This window comes from Phragmites australis, chromosome 16 (genome assembly GCF_958298935.1).
Source record: "Phragmites australis chromosome 16, lpPhrAust1.1, whole genome shotgun sequence".
Taxonomy (NCBI): Eukaryota; Viridiplantae; Streptophyta; class Magnoliopsida; order Poales; family Poaceae; genus Phragmites; species Phragmites australis.
In genome coordinates, this window is record NC_084936.1 from 26,169,037 (window position 1) to 26,189,048 (window position 20,012).

Here is a 20,012-nt window from a genome sequence, read left to right on the forward strand (position 1 = left end):
ATGACTTACTAAAAATATTAGTGTATCCTCAGCTTTAGCTCTTGAGTAGGGTATTCTTGTTTTAAAATTTATAAGCTAAAGCTATAAATATATTGAGGATGTTTATCTAAATAAGATTATTTCATTTTAATCTAAAAATAAAGACTTATACTTTTTTTTTTTAGCCGATAAACTTAAGATATGGCGTGGAGGTGGAGCTTGACCCTGAAACTCTCGCGAATCTCATGCAAAGTACGCCAGGAATGCACAACCAGTCAGAGAAGGCGCTCTGTTAGTCGTAGGCGTAAATTCGTGGCATCTGGGCTCGTCAGCCATGACGCACTCGACGGAACACGAACGGCGTGCTCACAAAACCAACACCGCCCCGTCACGCTTCGTCTTGTCCCAACTCCCACCGCGCGGGTAGCTGCCGCGGCCGTCGTTGTCGCCGCGTTCTCGTACGTTCCGGTAGCCTAAAAATATCCGCCCCCAAGGCCGGCGACGCGGCCCATCGAAGTCAACCGGAAACGACGCGGCCTTCGCTTCCTCCACCGGACGGTTCGCGTGCTCGACGAAGGGAAGCGTCTGTCTAGGTGCGTACGGTTGCTCGATCGCCTCCACCCGCGAGCTCGTTGGTAGCTCGATTCGGCCGGATCTGCGGCTTTTCCGTAGTGAAATTTTGCCTGGGTTGTTTCTCTTGGGAGGCGGATTTCGCCATTTCGGTCGAATTGGGGGGTTGCCTTAGGCGATAATTTGGCTCGAGAGTTGTAGTTACATGTGTTTCGATGGGGCTGCGCTACTACGATGAAGGCGGGTTGAGTTGTCGTATAGTTGTGGCGATGCAAGTGTACTTGTTATAGATTAGATAAAAAGAGGTTTCGAGGAAGCGATTCTATTACTAGCGGGAAATCTTCCCCTTTTGGTTAGGTGAAGGCCTGATGAAGCCTCGAACACCTGTTGTTTTGGTAGTGACCAAACCTGGGAATTTGGAACTAATTTAGATTTAAAATCGGATTAGTCATTTGGGTTCAGGATTGACCCCCTGGTATCTATTAGATGCTCTGAGGCTTGGAGCTTTCTTTCATGCCTAATTTTCTAGCTTCCTTGCCTAACTGACAACTCGATAAGTTAGCGTTACCACATTCGATTGGGTAATCCATGAACTGATAGCGTATGTTGGTCTTGTATCAGGAAAAAGATGGAAGACAACAGAATAACTCGAATTTCAGTCACTTGGAGAGGCAAACAGCTTGATGTGGATGCAGATCCAAGCTGTACGGTGAAAGAATTTGGGCAACTTCTGCAGGATTTGACTAGTGTTAAACCAGATACATTGAAGCTCATTGTTCCACAATCTGCAAACAAAGGTTCCAAGCTAATCACGCCTTTTTTGGATTTGCATTCAAGCTTGACGCTGAATGAAGCGGGTATTAGTGAGGTACGGTGTGGCTAATGTGCACACCATTCACATACTCATTACCATGTTGTTAGGCTCGTGGATGTTGTAATGGCAACTGGCAAATGAAATCATTGCAACTGAATTGTTTCTTGTTTCAGGGAAAACCTATCAGAATGATGGGTGTTTTTGATGATGAAATTGAGGAAGTATCTGACAATGGCAAAAAGCCAGATCTACGTATAATTGGATTTGATGAGGAAGAACAACGGCTTAGGCAACGATCATCAGTCATGCCGCAAATTTCACTCAAACTTCCTCAGGGGCAATACATCTTCTGTGATTTTCGGACACTTCACTTACCTGGTATTGAGGTTAGTCAACCTCCGCTCCCACCTGCTTTGTAGGCTACAGAAAGCAGACCCCTTTAGTAACAATCACATAAGAAACATGCTCTTTCTTACCCTACACCGTATCACATGTTTTGTCAGTTAGTCATAAATCCTATTCCTGCACATGTTCCATTGTACCGTTACAATTCTTGAACCGGCAGGAGAGCTGCCTGTCATTATATTAAGGAGGAATAAACCCAGTACAACACGCACCTGAAAAAAGAAAGAGAACACATACGCACTCACACCAAACAACAAAACAAAGCCAGATCCTCAACCGTACAGGCGCGCCACGCAATAAAGAAATTGTACCTTTACAATGCCCTACTTGAATTTAAGTATGCACTCTTTTCCTCTATTAGTTCATTGAGCAGCATATAGTTTGGCTTATGGTTTGAAGGAACTAGATCAGTGTATATTTTGCACAAATTTATGTATAAGACTTGCTAAAGACTTAAAGTTGAATAAAATGGTGTTCTAATTTCTTTCTTTAGTCCAATATAAATGGGGTTGGTTGTAAAACCTTTTCCATTTCATACCACTACTTTGACACAACATGCTAGTTCAAGTACACATATGTCTGATTTGTATAATTTTGAATGTGTTAATCAGGCCATCTTGAATTAAACTATTGTTCTTGTTTACCTTTTTTGTGTGCTAGCTGAATCCCCCACCTTCAGAAGCACTGAAAAGAATGCACATGCTTGCATGTGACCCTGGTATAATTGCGATCATGAACAAGGTAACAGTCTTCAAGAAGTAAGCCCTCTTAATTGAGTTTCATTATTCTTTTGACAGCTTTGTTGTTGGTGTCAGCATAAATGGCGAGTGGGAATCATGACCGAAATGGCTCCTGTTGGATATGTAGGCATCAGTCCAAAATGCATTTTAGGCTTCAATAAGGTGAACATAAGCCATCACACTAAGTACATTATAGAAAAAATAGCCGTGCATGAATTTCTGAAAATATACCTTGTGTCTACCTTATTATTCATGCAGAACATGGGAGAGGAAATATCACTTCGTTTACGAACTGATGACTTGAAGGGATTCAGGAAGTATGAAAGTATCAAGAAAACTCTACTTCATGAACTTGTATGTAATTTTTGGCTTCACTAAAGGTTCCCGTATCGTTTTTGTTCACTGTGATTCTGGTCTTTTATATTTTACGCTGATACATATATTTCTATTCCAGGCACATATGGTGCACTCTGAGCATGATGCAAATTTTTTTGCTCTTAATAAACAGGTTTTTTTGCTAGATACTCCTGTCATGTTCGGATGTTGTCTCTTTACATTTGAGTTTATCAAATCTTAAGTGTGTTTTTAATTTCTGGCAGTTGAATGAGGAAGCTGCTTCCTTGAACTGGACCAAGTCAAGAGGTCATATGTTGAGTGGTCGCAAAATCTTTGATTCCTATGAAGATGCATTTGTTCTGGAACCAAGCACAACTGTTACTGGTCACAGGCTTGGGGGAGAGTCAAGTTTGCTGGCAAGTGCTCGTGCATTGTCAGGGGCTGCTGCTTATGAGCGTTTCTTGAATGCATCTGCAAAGGGAGATCACATATCAGGCACAGAAATTGAACATAATCCAGATGATGTTTCTCAAGATTTTGTTCAGGGAAATGTGAAGGTGGAGCCAGATCCAGATGATAATGATGCCATGCATGTAGATACAGCAATTGAGACATCAGGGTCCCTGGGTTCTAGATCATTGGCAGGACAACATACCATTGGTTACTCTGAGCCTAAACCTGATGGTGTTGGCAAGCAAAGCTCTGTTGGATGCCTAGAACCTGATCCTGACGACTCCTCAAATGTTAATGTTCTTAACCAGGAGCTGAGTATTGATGGATGGCACCATAGTGAACCTGACCCTGATGATGGTACTGGTGAATTTGTTCTGGAATCTGGAAACAAGATGGAAGTGGAGAGTGAACTGAGAAACAACATCACAGTTTTGAAGTCTGAACCTGACCCTGATGATTCCTCGAATGCTACTGTGAACCAGGAGCTGAGCATCAATGGGAAGCATGGTGGAGAACCTGATCCTGATGATACTACTTGTCGAGCTGTTTTGGAATCTGGAAATGAGATGGAAGTGGTAACAGAGCAGAGTAGAAACTCCACGATTTTGATAGCTGAACCTGATCCTGATGACCATGCTGGTGATTCAAACAGCAATGAGCTGCAAAGGATTGAAGAACCAGTAGCAGCCCTCTTTGCACGACTTCAGAAGGCCATTGAAATGCTCCGGTTGCAAGCAACACCTGCAGAGGCAGATGCGGCTATCCAAACACTCTTTAAGATTATCAAGAATGTGATAGAGCACCCAAATGATACTAAATACAGGAGATTGCGTAAGGTGTGGTTAGTTCTAATTTGTTAATATTCTTGCATGTTATGTTGTATGTACCTTTCATTTGCTAAAATGAAGTCTTGCAAACTGTTCTTATTTGCTATGTGCCACATTTGCAGTCCAATCCACATTTCCAAAGGAGTGTGACAAACTATAAAGGTACAATTATCAACACTACAAGCTGTCACTAGATTCCTGAAATACACCATGTATTAATTGCCTCTTTTCTTTTCTCCCCCAAACCAGCCGCAATGGAGGTCCTTGAATTGATCGGCTTCTGCGAGGATGTCGTCTCAGACGAGATTGGGCGTGCGGAGACTTACTTGGTATTGAAAAGGAACGATCTTGGATTGCTATGGCTTGCAAAGTCCTCTCTTGAAGTCTCCCTGGCTTGATAAAAGTTCATACATCATGGTTCTTATTTTCTTTTGTGGATATATTGAGCAAGAGAACTGGCTGTTGGCATGTACCGTTCTTCTGAATCAAAACTGTTGTATACTTGTATATGAAAACACAACAACGAAATGATGTGTGCAGCTTTCAACCTGCTGCTCCCCCCCCCCCCCCCCCCCTTATCTGTGTCTTAACTTGAATGGCTTGCACTCCCATGTGATGTACCGAGGAACCCTGGTAGTCTTGGATTTCATTATATCTGCAGTCTTGGATTACCAGACCTTGCTGCAGCCAAATCAGTCAAAAGGAGCATTTTTTTCACTGTGAGTTTCCTCCATCTCTTCCGTTATTGATATGCTAACACTTGCTATTTACAATGCATTTATTTTTCAATGTCAAGTTGTTTCTTGCAACACTTTATATGCATGCGAGAGGGATAGAAGAAGGAATGGTGTAAATGGCAGCCATTCTTAGAGAGCCCTCTCGAACAGCAAAGTCCTGCCGGTCTTCCTCCATTTTGATTTCTAGTTTTCTCCATTTTAGTACTGGGTTTGGGTCACCGGATGATCCTGAAGCAACTAAGGTTGCTTCTCGTGGTTGTCACCCTTCTCAGTTTGTCTTCAAATCCTGAGGAAGATAGGCTGGTGGTTCATCGTCCGGGCAGTCTGTGTGTTTCTTTCCCATCCGTAGATTGCAGTCGACGATGCCTACATTTTGGACCGTCCAACCTTATGTTACAAATTTCTTGTCATCTATTCTGGATCGACCATAATTACACTTTAGGCTTGGCAGGGGAAATGGGTAGACAGCGAAATTTTGTAGTAAAATCAGTGCTGTATTCATAACATTCACAGATAGAACCCTTGAATTCCTACGTCTGGTACGTAAGCTTACCTTTTTGTGCCGATAAAATGTTGAAGACTCTTGATGTTTAGAATGTGGCAAACTGTACCATACGCCGGCAAAAATCAGTAGCATTCAGGATTCAGAAATATAGATCCAAGTGTGGTGCTTGGCGCTTCAGTCCATTTCTTTTCAAAGGGGGTGAGGAAAGTTGGCTAGTGGTCTGACAAAAAAAAAAAGAAGATTGCTACTGTAGTCATAAAGGCTCATAATTCACATGTCAGTTGGCGGAATTGAACTCCGGTCACCAGCCCGAGATGCAAATTGCGATACCAATTGAATTTGCAACGGTTAGGAGAAACCTAAGTTCTTGCAGCAAACTAAAGAATGAATTGCATTCGACCAACAAACATCAAGTTAAAGCATAAGTACTTACAGCTCACAATTCTCTTGTGAATGGAAATCTATGGAATATAAGAGCAAAATATTTCCAGGATATCTAGAAGAGAACAAGAGCGACAATTGTTCGTTGCTAATGTGCTACGCATTAGAGATTAATACAAAAGCATTGTTGTTTGATAGCGTGCTATGCATTAGAAATTAATACAAAAGCATTGTTGTTCATGTCAGGACATGATCTTATAGTGGATACCTTGCCGACAACAATATTTCCTCTTATAGTGTATGGTCTACTTGTTTCCACATTAAGTCCTTCAAATGACATTTAATGAGCAGTAGTTGGATCCCTATCATATTTCCACCTTGAAGTAGTATTATGATGAACATGCTTCTTTGTAACTCTCAATTTTTCGAGTGTTATTTCAACTTCCCTTGTTGTAGGCCTGTCTTCTCCATTCAACTTGTACGCATTGCAGCTAGTGTAGCTACTTGATGGACTTGGCCATCCTCTTCTTCCGTGATTTGAGGATCTATTATGTTAACCACTCTGCCTTTAGCGAGCAGCGCCACGAAATGTGAAACAAGACTGTCACCGTCATCAGACAATTCTATAAGAACACCAAAGCTAAAAACATTGTTCTTGTCTGTCAGTCGGCCTGTATAATAGTACATGTGATCTAAGTATCCCATGGTTCCTTGGACGGCTGTAGTCACTCCTGTTTGATCCATCTGTTTGAAGCTCCAAAGTCTGATACCTTTGCTATTAAGTGATCATCAAGAAGTATGTTAGTTGACTTGATATCTCTATGGAGTATCGGTGTTGAAGCAGCTGAAATGTAGATAGGCTAGAGCTTTAGAAATTTCAAGGGCAATCCTCAATCGATCATCCCATGATAGTGATATCGGTCCTTTGACATGAAGATGATGAGCAAGAGTGCCATTTGATATAAACTCGTAAACCAGCAGTGGAACTAAAGTCTCAAGACGACATCCAAGGAGCCTGACAACATTTCTATGATTGATGCGGGAAAGAATTGCAACCTCGTTTATGAAATCATCAATTTCTTTTTGTACCACGATCTTTGATTTTTTTGATGGCCACAACTAGTAGGTCTAAAAGTCCTTCATGCACAACACCGTGCCCACCACCACCAACTTCATGAGATGCATCAAAGTTGTTTGTAGCCTTCTCTAGCTCCTGTAATGTAATGATCATCCTTCCATCAATATCTGACTTTCGTGATGTCAATTGTTGGACAAGCAGTCCTTGATTTTGCTTGAAAAATCTCTTTCATCTTTTTAACCTTCTGTAGCTTGATTTTACGCATTATGAAAAGAGCGGCAAGGGCCAGAAGCAAAATACTTGTGCCGCCGACAACTCTTAGCCTGTTTCTTAGAACTAAAGGAAACAAATTAAGAATCAATATCAAGATTTGGACTTGGAGAACACATTCCTCATGACCCATTCTCACACTTAAATAACTTAATGTTTAATACTACATCAACATCTTTTAGATCTTTTATATCAAAATTTTAAGACAAGAAAGACTTAACCTCATTAATTACATCAAGAGTTGTCCCAAAGATCAGTATGCCATCAACATATATGCAAAAAAAAACTCTCTCACCCCCACCATGATGATACTACACATATCTAGAACTTCTCATGCTATTTCTTAGGAACTTGTTTAAGACCATACATGAATTTCAATAGCTTACATACATTATCCTTATGACCTTCTACTATAAACCCATTAGTTTGTTCTATATAAATTTCCTCATACAACTCTCCATTACGAAAAATTATCTTAACATCTATCTAATGAATGAGAAGACTATGTGAGACAGCCTGAAAAAAAAAGTAGGACTCATATGGTAGTCAGTCTAGCGACAAGTGGATAAGTATATAAGAAATCTTCGTATTCTTTTTTATATAACCCTTAGTCACAAGTCGAGCTTTGTACTTTTTAATAGAACCATTATGCCTAAGTTTCTTTTTAAACACCCACTTGCATCCCACAGGTTTGCAACTATAAGGTCGTTCTGTGACTTCCCAAGTTTCGTTGGCAAGAATAGAATCCGTTTCACCACGTATTGCTTCCTTCCAGTAGTCGGTATCCAGAGATACATTTGCTTTTGAAATAGAATTAGGAGTATCATTCACAAGGTACACAATCAAATCATCGTCAAATGATTTCATTATCCTTTGTCTCTTACTTCTCCTAGGAGTCTCATTGTCATCTTCCTCAAGAACTTGCTCATATGTTTGTTTAGAATATTCAAGTAGTGTGATATGTTTGAAAATTATCTCAAAATTTGGACTAGAAGTGTTATGTAAATCTTTCATAGGAAACACACTCTCAAAGAAAGTTGCATCTCAAGACTCTATAATTGTATCGATAAACATGACATGTACCTCAGATTTAATTATTAAAAACCTATAAGCAATGTTTCGATGAGCATATCCTAGAGAGACATAATCCACTATTTTAAATCCTAAGTTGCGCTTTTTAGTTATTGGTACATTGACTTTTGCCAAGCACTAAGTGCGCAAATAAGAAAGTGATGCTTTAGATAATCCCACAATGTCTAATATGATATTAACCAAGTTAGTTAGTGTACGGTTCTTACTTTCGGCAACCCTGTTTGACTAGGGCAAATAGGGAGCCGTTCTCTTATAAATAATCCATTGTTCCTCATAAATAAAGAAATACTCTCCACTATGATCTGACATAAGTCTTTTATTTTTTTATTTTCAATTGATTTTCAACTTCTGTCTTATATATTTTAAAATAGTCTAGAACGTCATCTTTTGTTTTCAATAGATTTACATAACATAATCTAAAAGCATCATCAAACAAAGTCATAAAATATTTTTTCACCATTCGTCAACACACCATTCATTTCGTAAATATACGAATATATGAGTTTTAATGGTGCTAAATTTCTCTCCTTAACTGCCTTGTGAGTCTTACAAGGTTGTTTGGATTGCATACAACTTTGACAATTAAAACCTTTGACAATGAAAAGATTTGGAATTAAACTCGGACTAGAAAGCCGAGACATGCAACCAAAATTTATATGACATAATCATGAGTGTCAAACACTAGCCTCATCTATGTTAATATTGCCAAAAATATGGTTCACAACTTTATTGCAGAAAACAGCAAGGAAAAAACAGAACAAGCCTCCACACTCATAGCATTTATGAATAAAAAATATATGATTTAATATGACTAATTTATTAGACTCAAACACCATCTTGAACCTATCTCTATAGAGAAAGGAACCACTTACTAAATTCTTATTTATTGAAGGGACATGGTACACGTTTTTCAATTTCATGATCTTTTTTAAGTAAACTTCATATCTACCATGCTAACACCATGAACAAAAGTAGTTGATCTATTCCCTATTAGGATAGAAGAATCTCGAGAGACTTGATAAAAAAGAATATTGAAATATTAGTACACCCATTTACATTAGCTCTAATATCAATCCACCAACTGGTAGACTAACTCACTGAAAAAGCAATAGGCAAAAAAACATACACGGTAGCTCCATTCCAGTGTTTTCAATGGCCACGTTGACAGATTTTGAGTTCTATGCCTGATTAATCTTTCTCCCTTCGCGTTGTGGATATTTTTTTACCCAATATCCAACCTTGCCGCATATGAAGCAATGTTTATCATCTGTGTTCATCTTCCTCTTCTTAATATTGGTGGTTTGTTTGATCTTGTCATTTTTCTCTTTGAACTTGCCATTAGAGAATTGTTACACCATATTGGTGCTAGACTGTCTCTCGTCTCCTTTAACATGCACATCCTTAGCCCAAATTTTCTCCTCGGCATTAAGAGACACAATTAGACTTTCAACAGAGATTTCTTGACTCTTAAGGAACTTTAGAGCAGTGGGTCGGGTAGTGGACATGTAAAAAGTTCAAGTTCCTTTACAATACACTGTATCTCATGAGTCTGCTTGACTATAGAACAATTATCAGGCATCTATGATATATAGTTCACTGTCTGCATTTGACAGACCAAATTTAACATTCAGTGCATCCCACGACTTCTTTGTGTCTTTTATATGCATGTACACATTACAAAGACGGTCATAAAGAACACTAAGAATGCATCTTACAAAGAGTATGTTGGCTTCCTCGAGCGTATTTTCCTGTTTACAAGTAAGGGTTCCTTCAGGTTTGCTAGACACAACCTAGTAGACATTCATAGCTGTACTACATCGCTTAAAGTGCACATCGATAAACTTATCCGACCTTAGTGCATAGGCAAAATCAGTCATCGTTAAATCAAAATACTTACAATAAAGTTTTTAGATTATTGGATAAAATTGTACTTTTTATATTTAGTTTAATCTATAGATAAATCATGAATACGAACTGCTAAAACTGGCTAACCAAATAGCAGAAGTATATTCTAGACATGTCTATCTAATAGCAGGGGTACTTTATGTCTCTCTAATATACTTGATGACATAATACAATTATGGTGTGAAGTAGACATTCTGATATGTAGCGAAAGATGCAAAGACTCTCGTGATGACGATGCATATGGCAACGAGGAAGATGAAGCATATCATGAGTAGTCAATGGCGAAGAGGAAGCATATCATGAGCAGTCGCGTGGATGGGTTTCGGATCCCTACTCTCCTGATCACCGATGCAACGGGATCGAGTAGTCTACCTGTGGTGGCGCAGCAAAGAGAAAGAGATAAAACCTTAATTCATGTGTCTTTTATGGTGGTGACTGATAGGTATATATACAGAAAATCACATGATTTAGACGTGCCACGATTGGACTCAACATGTGGTTTAGACATGCCATGACCAGACTTTTAACCGACATAATTTTTGCAGATAACCGTGTTGATCATTTTTCTACGAGTTGGTGTTGGTCTCTCTTCATCTCTATTGGCAATGTGGGACTAAAATCCATCCTCCATTTGCTTGTTGGACCTTTGAAAATTACCAAAAATTATTCTCAAAATATAATGTGCCAAGCTCATAATTCTAACACTATCCACCAACAAAACTTTTAAAATATTTAGTCCATCGAATCTCTTGCACTGACATATAACACTAAATATCATACAAATACGCTTTAGTAGTAGACTGTGTAATTCGACATTCCGTTCTCAACCATTTAAAGATTCACATTCCACGGCCTCTCCGCGCCATGGCGTGCGGGTTCCCTTCTAGTTTGTTTTAAATCCGGGGAAAGATGGGCGGGTGGCCCGTCGTCCAGGCAAGCAGCATTTCTTTTCCCCGAATGCAGATTGTGTTTGCCGAGGCCTACATTTCAGTGTGCAAACTATAGTATTACTCCGTAATCTACATGATTAGATGCACAAACAGGCCTGGAGAAAACAATTAAGTTGCATTATGTCAAGAATACAGAGACACATCCATTACTCTGCTTTTTAACTCCATTAACAGCCACTAATCACACCACAACTGTATTTATAGTATTCATGCAAGGAACTATGCGAAATCAACAGTGTAACAAATGCATTTGCCGAAAGGTTTCCAGAATAATTTAGAACAAAATGATGGAAGTTTATTGTTGTTCATGACTGCACAAGTTCATCGGGGGTAGTTTGCTGACAACAATATTTCCTCCTCCATTGTGTATTGTCTGCTTGCTTCCTTAGTAACCCGTTCAATTGACATGTAGTGAGCCACGGTTGTACGCTCATTATATCCCCTTGGTGTTGTAATACACGGTATCTGCTGCTTCTTAACTAGTAAGTTTTCAAGTGTCATCTCCACTCCCCTCATAGCAGGTCGGTCTTCTCCCCTCAATTTAGTACACATTGCCGCTAGTGTGGCTACTTCTTGGACTTCTCCATCTTCCTCCTCAACGACTTGAGGATCTATTATGTCAATCAGTTTGCCTTCTGTGAGTAGTGAGACGAAATGTGAAATGAGACCGTCCCCATCATCGGTCCGATAGACAAATGGTTTCTTTCTAGTGAGCAATTCTACAAGAAGAACACCAAAACTGAAGACATCACTTTTGTCGGTTAGTCGGCCTGTATAATAGTACGCCGGATCCAAGTAACCAATTGTTCCTTGAACCGCTGTTGTGATTCCTGTTTTGTCAATCGGGATATATCGAGAAGCTCCAAAGTCTGATACTTTTGCAGTCAAACTATCATCAAGTAGTATGTTGGAGGATTTAATATCTCTATGAAATATTGGCATTGAAGCAGCTGAATGTAAATATGATAGTGCTCTAGCAACTTCCATCGCAATCCTCAGTCGATCTTCCCATGGTAGTGATATGGGTCCTTCAACATGAAGATGATGACAAAGGGTTCCATTTGAAATGAACTCATAAACTAGCAATGGAACTTCTGTCTCAAGGCAGCATCCTAAGAGCTTCACCACGTTTCTATGGTTCACTTGAGAAAGAACTGCAACTTCATTTATGAATTCATCGATTTCTCTTTGTACCACAGTCTTCTATTTCTTAATTGCCACAACATGCAGGTCCAGAATTCCTTTAAATACGACGCCATGCCCTCCACCACCAATCACGCGAGCTCTATCAAAATTATTTGTGGCCTTCTCTAGCTCTCCTAAGGTAATTATCATCCTTTCACCAATATTAGCCTCCCGTGACACCAACTGCTGCAACAGTAACCCATGATTTTGTTTGAAAAAATTCTCTTTCTTCTTCTTCACCTTTTGCAACTTGATTTTACGAATTATGAATGGGCCAACAAGCGCTAGAATAAGAAGACATGCCACCGCCAACTCCTAGGCCAATGCTTATCTCTGAAAAGATAATATGTTAATGATTGGCCAACTTCATGAGTTTGGAGCAAGCATGCATATTGAAGTGAGAAAGATCAAAGATGTAGTTTGTCAATGTTTGCAATGAAGCTGTATACTGTATAGGAGCACATGTAAAGTAGTGACTATACAAATATGAGAAAACAAAAGATAAGGTAATTGGTTGAAACAGTAGCTTTGTCACCTGAAAAGGATTTCTTGATTATAATGCCTCCCTCTTCTGTGAAGGGATCCCCGTAGGTTCCTTTAGGACATTGGCAATAAAAACTTCCACTGAAATTTACGCAGGTTCCATAGCACGGGTACCCTCTCGGGTGCTCACAATCCTCATAGACTAGAAAAATACATGCACAAAAGATCAATTTTTTTTTGAACACACCATAGTTGGAAAAGGAACTCAAACGATTTAGTAAGCAATGGCACTGCAACACCGTGTTTATTGAGAAATAAATAAGCCTATAAATGAAACTAGATAGATCTAGTTCTAAGCATAAAGCTGTACCACACTCTCGCTAGTTAGTAGTAGTAGTAAATTGCTTGAAATCCTGTGTAGCCATTTGGGCGTTGGCAGCAAATATTCCCGGTGTGTATTTTCGTGGTCACCATTGCAAAGTTAAGTTTTTGGAGATCTGCGTTAAATCGATGTAAAATCCCTAGGGCATAGTTGGAGGTAAGTAAGGGGAGTTTGGCTACTTCCAATGCGCATTACTACAGAAAAGACATTTAGTGCTGGTTTATAACTGACATCAGTAACTGTTTTTAATCAGCACTTCGCAATCATCGACTATTACTGTTGGTTTGGAAATTCTTTATCATTATCGATTCATAATACCAACCAACATTGATAGTTGGTCATTGAATCGAATTTTTCGGGGTTGAAAAAATCTATTTTTTTACCACCCAGACCAGCCCCCTATGTTAGGTAGTCGTAAGTCACAAGTCATACGATTTTTCACACAAAATACGCACGCGTGCGGTTCCTAAGAGTCGAACACACGACATCTCACCTTGCGTGAAACCTCCTTACCATCTCACATGACATTGATTGCTAAGAGCAATAGGATATTCTTTTCTTTTAATACTTGTTCTCCGAAAGTTTTGACGATTATTTAAACTTTAAAATGACTTTAAATGAAAATGTAGTCAATTACAAATTACAAATTGTAGCTCTCATTGAGGGCTATATTTTTTATATAAATATTTTTCTCATCTGACTCCATACGAATATTTTATGAATTTTTGAATATCTCACTAAAAATATGCAAATTGACATTTAACTAATTTAAGCATCGTATATATTATCATTTCCACATTAACCAACTCAAACGTTGCATATATTATCATTTCAACATGTAATTACTACCATTAAAGATGATCATTTACCTCAGTTATATTTTTGTATCATTCTATATTTCGTCCAACTTGGAACTGAACCGGCCCATATGAAAGTCAGAAAAGATGATTCCATATACAATATGTTCATCACTCTTCAGAGGTCAAGCATTATATAAATAAATATATATATATATATATATATATTATTTCACCTTATTATTACTAATTTTATATTTTTTAATATAGTTTAAGAATGCTAGGCACTACCATGAGTACGAAAGGAGTCGAGCTTGATAAGCAAGCCTAAGAAATAGCTATAGATATCATGTATTGGGTGTAGGCCACTCCCAATGTATGTATCCTATGCATTAATTAGGCACCTACTTAGGACAAATGATGATGTGGTAGGTAGTTAAATGAAGAGAAAGTACTCTCTCTGATTGTAAATGTAAGTCGTTTTAGACTTATGCATAAGGATTAAGAAAATACATCAAATGACCTTGTTGCCCCTTATTTATTCTGTATTGGAAAAGATAACTCATTCATTTGTGAGAGTGATAGTATTTATTAAACAAGGGTAAGAAGGGAAAAAAGAAAAAAAATGCATAAAAATTTAAAAATAACTTATATTTAGAGAATAGTTGAGAAGGCTAAAACGAACTACATTTGCAATCAAAGGAAGTATAAGCTAGTGTCTACATGAAGAAACATGCTAGACTCAAAATCCAAGATACTAGAAACCAACAAATATGCATCGGGACGAAACTGTGTTCTCGAAGTGTGTTCTTCCATTTAAGTGTTAGCCATTTTAAGTCTCATAGACATCATATATAGACAATATGCATTGAAGTGCTTATTTCTATAGATCAATTTATTATACTCTCACCTCTAAGGAATTACCATAGACACCATGCATTGAGAGTGAGTAAGGGTCTAGGATTCTAAAGTGTTTAGGGTTAAGGTTATAATGGTTATTAACTTTGATGTTTGGTTGGAGAGTATGAATTTTAGGTGGGATGAGGATTAAGAGTTCGAGGTACGATCTTTCCCTTTTAAACCCCATGGGAGGGGATGGAACTTGACGGAAATAGTTGTTTGTGTCGACAAATGGAAAACCAGGGAGCCTATCAAGATATTTTATCATACACACAAACAAGTTCTTTATGACTTCCCATCACACTTGTGAAACAGGCGATTGGGATGAAAAAAATTCCGACGCCATATGCCACAAAAGCTCCTCATTTTAACAGTTTTAACTTCCAATCCCCTTCCAACTGGGACTAAGGGAGGTAGAAACTAATCGTTGCTGATTCATGTATCCTAAGGATTAAAGAGACCAAGTTGGTTGCAGATTCATGTACCCAAGGATTAGAAAAACCAAGTTGATTAACTGTTGTACCTTGGCATCCACCAACGACGTAAGGATTGCCTTGACTTTCGTCAACGCACTGGCATAGGTACCCACCATGGTCAGCAACAGTGGAACTTTGGCAAGAGCTGTGGGCACTTCGACATTCGGGGGCAGACCCATCTATTGGACACGTTGAATTGCTGACTACCCAGTCTAGGAGCGCTTCTGGAAGTTCATGTGGAAACTCATATATTCGATAATTGGAAGCCCCGTCAACCATGTAGATAGAACCTGAAGTAGAGGAAAATGATCCGTGAAGGTGTTGGATCTGAATGTCGTAGAAAGAGTAGCCAAGAACGATGTCTATTTGACAGCAACCAATGCCCGTGCAGGCGCTACCACTGGCAATTTTCAATCCCTTGTCGTCAGATGGGCAGATAGCAGTGCAAGAACCGATCAAGTTGTTGTGCCCTTTCCCCCGGAGGTCGACCTGGATGTCGCAACCTAGCACCACTACACTGTTTACTGACTCCGATAGGAAGTACGGCCCGTCCTGTGGAAGGCCACTCCCCCATGTCATGTTCACGGTGCTGCCTCCATCATCACCAGCGAATTCCAAGCGGCTGCTGTTGATGCGCACGGTGCCGTTGAGAATGGAGATGTCGAGCACCTGCACGGTGCCATCGCCGAGGAAAAGCTTGGGTGGCTGGTAGGAGTCGTCGCAGGTGAGGTTGAAGCCGTCGTGATAGCAGCCGGGCTCGACGCCGAACGGGTACGGGATGCTGATGTTGCTGCAAAACCTGGTGCAGCTACTCCCCGGGCCGGTGGATGCCGCAGCAGCAGCTTGGCAACTACAGCTGCGAATGCAACAACTCCCCTACTTTCTACCTTCTCCATGTGTGCGTGTATGCAAAGATAATGCACTACGCTTCCCTTTTCTTGCGTGTGCGTATACTGTTCGTCGATAGATGACTTTTTTTTTAAACCGGACCCTTTCTCCGAGACTTCATTGGAGTCTTTTTTAACAGGATGTGCCCGGCGGGTGCGACCGAACCGAGCAACTTTGCCATCGGACTACATGTACATTCGCGATCGATGACCCTTCACTGCGGTGACTTGACTTAGGACTGATTTATGGTGCTCTCGTGTTTTTGGCCTTCCAAGTTCCAACCACCAAGATAGAACCCTGATACACGCTGTGACTTTGACTAGTTGACTTACGTTGATGTGTGGTGTAGGATAACCATCTAGATATAGCCCCTGGTTTCCACTTATCTTCGCTACGGCTAAAATTAACGAGCTAGTGAATTTCCGTACATCACATTCGTTCGCTAGTCCTCTCTCCATCCCCAGAAAAACGTGTGCCACTGCCAGTATAATTTCAATTGCAACTTTTGTGATTTATATTGATTTAATAACAATTTTGTTTGTACTAATGAGAACATTTGCCTAGAACATGAGTATCGTTGAAGTGCAATGCTCATGTTTATCAAGAACAAATGGCTTGTGTTACTATCGAATGAATTGGAGTATCATGTCTGATTTTATTGAGTGATCTTTGCATATAATCGACGAAATTTTACCAATCAAGAAAAATATTAGCACATGATACTGCTCCAAGCAATTACAAAATAAAGAAAATGGGATTAATTGAAGCGGGTCCGATCCTTTGCAATAAAGTATAATCATCTGGCTGTACTTACATTCAAAACTTGAAGAAACAGGCATGCCATTCATAGTAGAAGCAATATTTGGTTAAGGTATCCCACTAATGAAACACATAATAATATTAAAAAAGGATTCACAAAAGAAAATAGCTTCAAAAAATAAATTCAAACAACGGTATCTATATTAATTAGTAAATAGAAAAACCATCATACTATTTAAAGCCATATTAGTCATCATACATGGATGCCACTATGTCCTTATTTGCCCATTGGAAGGTGGAATTTGCCCGTTGGAAGGTGGGGGCCACAACCTATGACCCAATGGAATGGCGGCACGTCCTTTCGCCTTTTTAACGGGCGACATGAGTCTAGATATATGATTTTTTTAAATATACACTTATTTTTGTAATTTATTGTTTTAGGAAATATAAAAACAAAAAAATATTGCTGAGCACCATGCATGAAGGTTGGTAGCCCTCACCGCACAAGAGCTCCACCATCACCCGCTCCCAAGCCCCAGGGGCCTCGACAGCCCTAAGGCCGTGTGAATTCGAGCAGTGACTGGAGACGTGGGTTGTATGGAATTGCCACCACGGCGCAACAAAGATCACACTCGCTAGGATCACTGCTGGATAATTTTTGTTTGCGTACTGTTGGATAATTTAGTTTTGTACGGATATCAATTCATTCCCACCTCTACTCAATCGTGAGGGTGGGTACATAACGCTCTGAATCCAATCTCATCGTTTCCGTCGTTTCGGTGCACCGGGGTATTCTTTGCTCTAGCTTCGCCAATGAGTGTGACCGTGCGGTTGAAATCGGCTTGGGAGATTGGCCCCGGCATGTAAGCTACCGCGCGCCGGTTGCTCATTGAGATCCGCTTGGACAAGGCCGTGTGCACGGTACGAGAGGCAACTGCACGGGCACGACGAGAGTGTGGCCTGGGGCGTCAGTTACGGCCTTATGGTGTGCCAACATGGACACATGTTCTCCCATGGTGCCCGCACCCTCGCGTGGGCACGTACAATTCTGTCATGAACCCAGGGGGATCGCAGCACCAATCACACACAAGCACACTCAAATGCACCCAACCGATATGGATTTCGCAATCTCACAGAGTCTACAGGTTCAGCAGAGTAGGAATGAAGAAAGGAAGGAGTTTAGAGCAGAGAAGTGTGGAGAGAGAGAGAGAGAGAGAGAGAGAGAGAGAGAGAGCAGTAGAGGGAGTCTAGAGCCGGGAGAGGAAAGAGAGAGCCAGAGGTAGAAGAAGAGGAGACGGGAGAGAGCCAGTTCGGTTCTGTTCATTTCTTCTGTTATGTTCGAGTCTCCTATGTGCCTCCCCCCCTTTTGTATGCGTCGACAACAAGGAAGGAGGGCGCCCACCCATGTCCTGGCGCCAGCCTGCACCGCAGAGTGTGCCAGCCAACTCTAGCCGGCACGGGGGTAGTCCCTGACATTCCTCCCCGCTTGAAAAGCGGCTTGCCCCCAAGCTGCCGCCGTCGTACCACCAGGATCTCATGGAGCTTGGATTCCCTGACGGGACACGCCGCAGCCCTCACGGATGATCTCCGCAGATCGAAGCTCTCTTCGATTCACCGCGATGCCATGGAGGGCGGCCTTGATCTGCTGCACGGTGGTACTGATGAGGCCGTTGACAGTGGCGACGGACTCAACGTTGAGCCTGGAGGACGGCATGCTGCTGACGAGGATCTGGAAGGCGATGGAGAGGATGTAGCCCGGCGGGTGCGTGAATGGGTCGGCGTTCCTGGACGTGCCTGTACCGGACCCCGATCGGCCGTCCAGCAGGATGGCGAAGCGCGACGAAAGTAGCGGGATGCTCGACTGATCACCACATTCGCCGCCCGGATATCGATCAGCGAGTGCACCACCAGCGACCTCGACGCGTCCGTGCAGCGCTCCTACAGGATCAGCATGCTGTTCTGATTGCCCTGCGACAGGACGTTCCACTGGGAGTGCGTTTTCATCGCGAATGACAGCGAAGACGTGGTCCCTGGGTACGGACAGCCAGATGAAGGTAGCGGCGCTGAGGACGAGGACGAAGCCATTGGACTGGTCCAGGTCAACGCTGCGGTGCGTGGAGGCCGATGCGACGACAGCTTTTCTCCCGCCGTGCCCGTACGCGACGCTAGTCACGGGTGCGGCGTGCGCTGCGATGCGGCAGACGGCGAGGTCAGTGAAGATGCTGTTCACGGCGTCGACATCTAGGATGCAGCAGCGGGAACACGGCCAGCCCACCGTCGTAGCAGTCGGATACGAGGCCCTCACAGGAGCACAGCACAACCTCGGCGCTTGGCAGCGTGCGCAGCCCGACCTGCGTGAGGGACTCCTCCACGCGACAAGCCAGGCCGCCGTCCGCGGGTTGCTGCGTATCGAGGAATGTGGCGGCGTGGCACCAGTGCAGACTTGCGCTGCTGTTCCACAAGCCGGTTGCGATGATGGACGCGAAGGAGAACAGGTGGAACACCGTGATCACCTTCTTGCCACTAGGGAATACCAGTGGGCGCACCCCTAGGCAGAGATAACGTTGACGCGTCGTGCCCCGTTCCATCTGCTCGTTGCGCACGGTCAGATCGCCGGTGTAGACGAAGCTCTTGCCGACGAAGGGGTGATCGGGGAAGTAGTCGAGCCTCCGCGGGCCCTGCACACCAAGCACGACGTCGTCACCGGGACTCCACGTCCGGGTCTGTACAGTGGGCGATAATGAAGCCACGGTGGCACGTCCACCCCTTACCGCCCTCTTAGAGGATGAGTGGGATCCAACCATGTAACCGCTGTTCTAACCGTTCTTTTAGAGGGCAGGTAATGACCTCCCCTGTGTCCGTCACCCTTACCGCCCTCTGAGAAGGTGGTTAACCTTTTTACTGCCCTCTCGGCCTCTCCCGCCCTCCACCACTGTATAATGGTCAAAATTCAGCAAAACTTCTCATTTTAATCTAGAAAAAAAGAAAGGAAGAGGAGAGGAGGGAGAGAAGAGGAGAGCAGAGGAGAGGAAAGGGAGGCAACGTGGCGAAGCTCTACTGTTTTTGATCTGCGGATTTTGGATCTCGCTTTCCGATAATT

General features: G+C 41.8%; 1 protein-coding gene and 2 pseudogenes across 3 annotated transcripts; 1 reads left to right on the top strand and 2 right to left on the bottom strand.

Moving 5' to 3' along the window:
• The first annotated feature begins 385 nt into the window (after positions 1-385).
• On the top strand, positions 386-4,841 carry LOC133896182 (uncharacterized). Of its 3 annotated transcripts, XM_062336730.1 has the most exons (10): positions 387-572; positions 1,171-1,417; positions 1,537-1,749; positions 2,429-2,509; positions 2,584-2,670; positions 2,767-2,862; positions 2,963-3,016; positions 3,108-4,133; positions 4,247-4,286; positions 4,374-4,841. In XM_062336730.1, exons 2-10 carry the CDS (start codon positions 1,178-1,180, stop codon positions 4,520-4,522), a joined length of 1,986 nt encoding a protein of 661 aa, XP_062192714.1. In that variant the 5' UTR covers positions 387-572; positions 1,171-1,177; the 3' UTR covers positions 4,523-4,841. The 3 variants fall into 3 exon arrangements, with proteins under 3 accessions (XP_062192715.1, XP_062192714.1, XP_062192716.1); XM_062336731.1 differs by lacking the exon at positions 2,429-2,509 and having other exon boundaries at positions 386-572; positions 2,566-2,670; XM_062336732.1 differs by lacking the exon at positions 4,247-4,286.
• Positions 4,842-6,087: 1,246 nt separating this feature from the next.
• Positions 6,088-7,228, bottom strand: LOC133895178 (wall-associated receptor kinase 3-like; annotated as a pseudogene).
• Positions 7,229-11,140: 3,912 nt separating this feature from the next.
• On the bottom strand, positions 11,141-16,231 carry LOC133895749 (wall-associated receptor kinase 2-like; annotated as a pseudogene).
• Between the last annotated feature and the right edge of the window lie 3,781 nt (positions 16,232-20,012).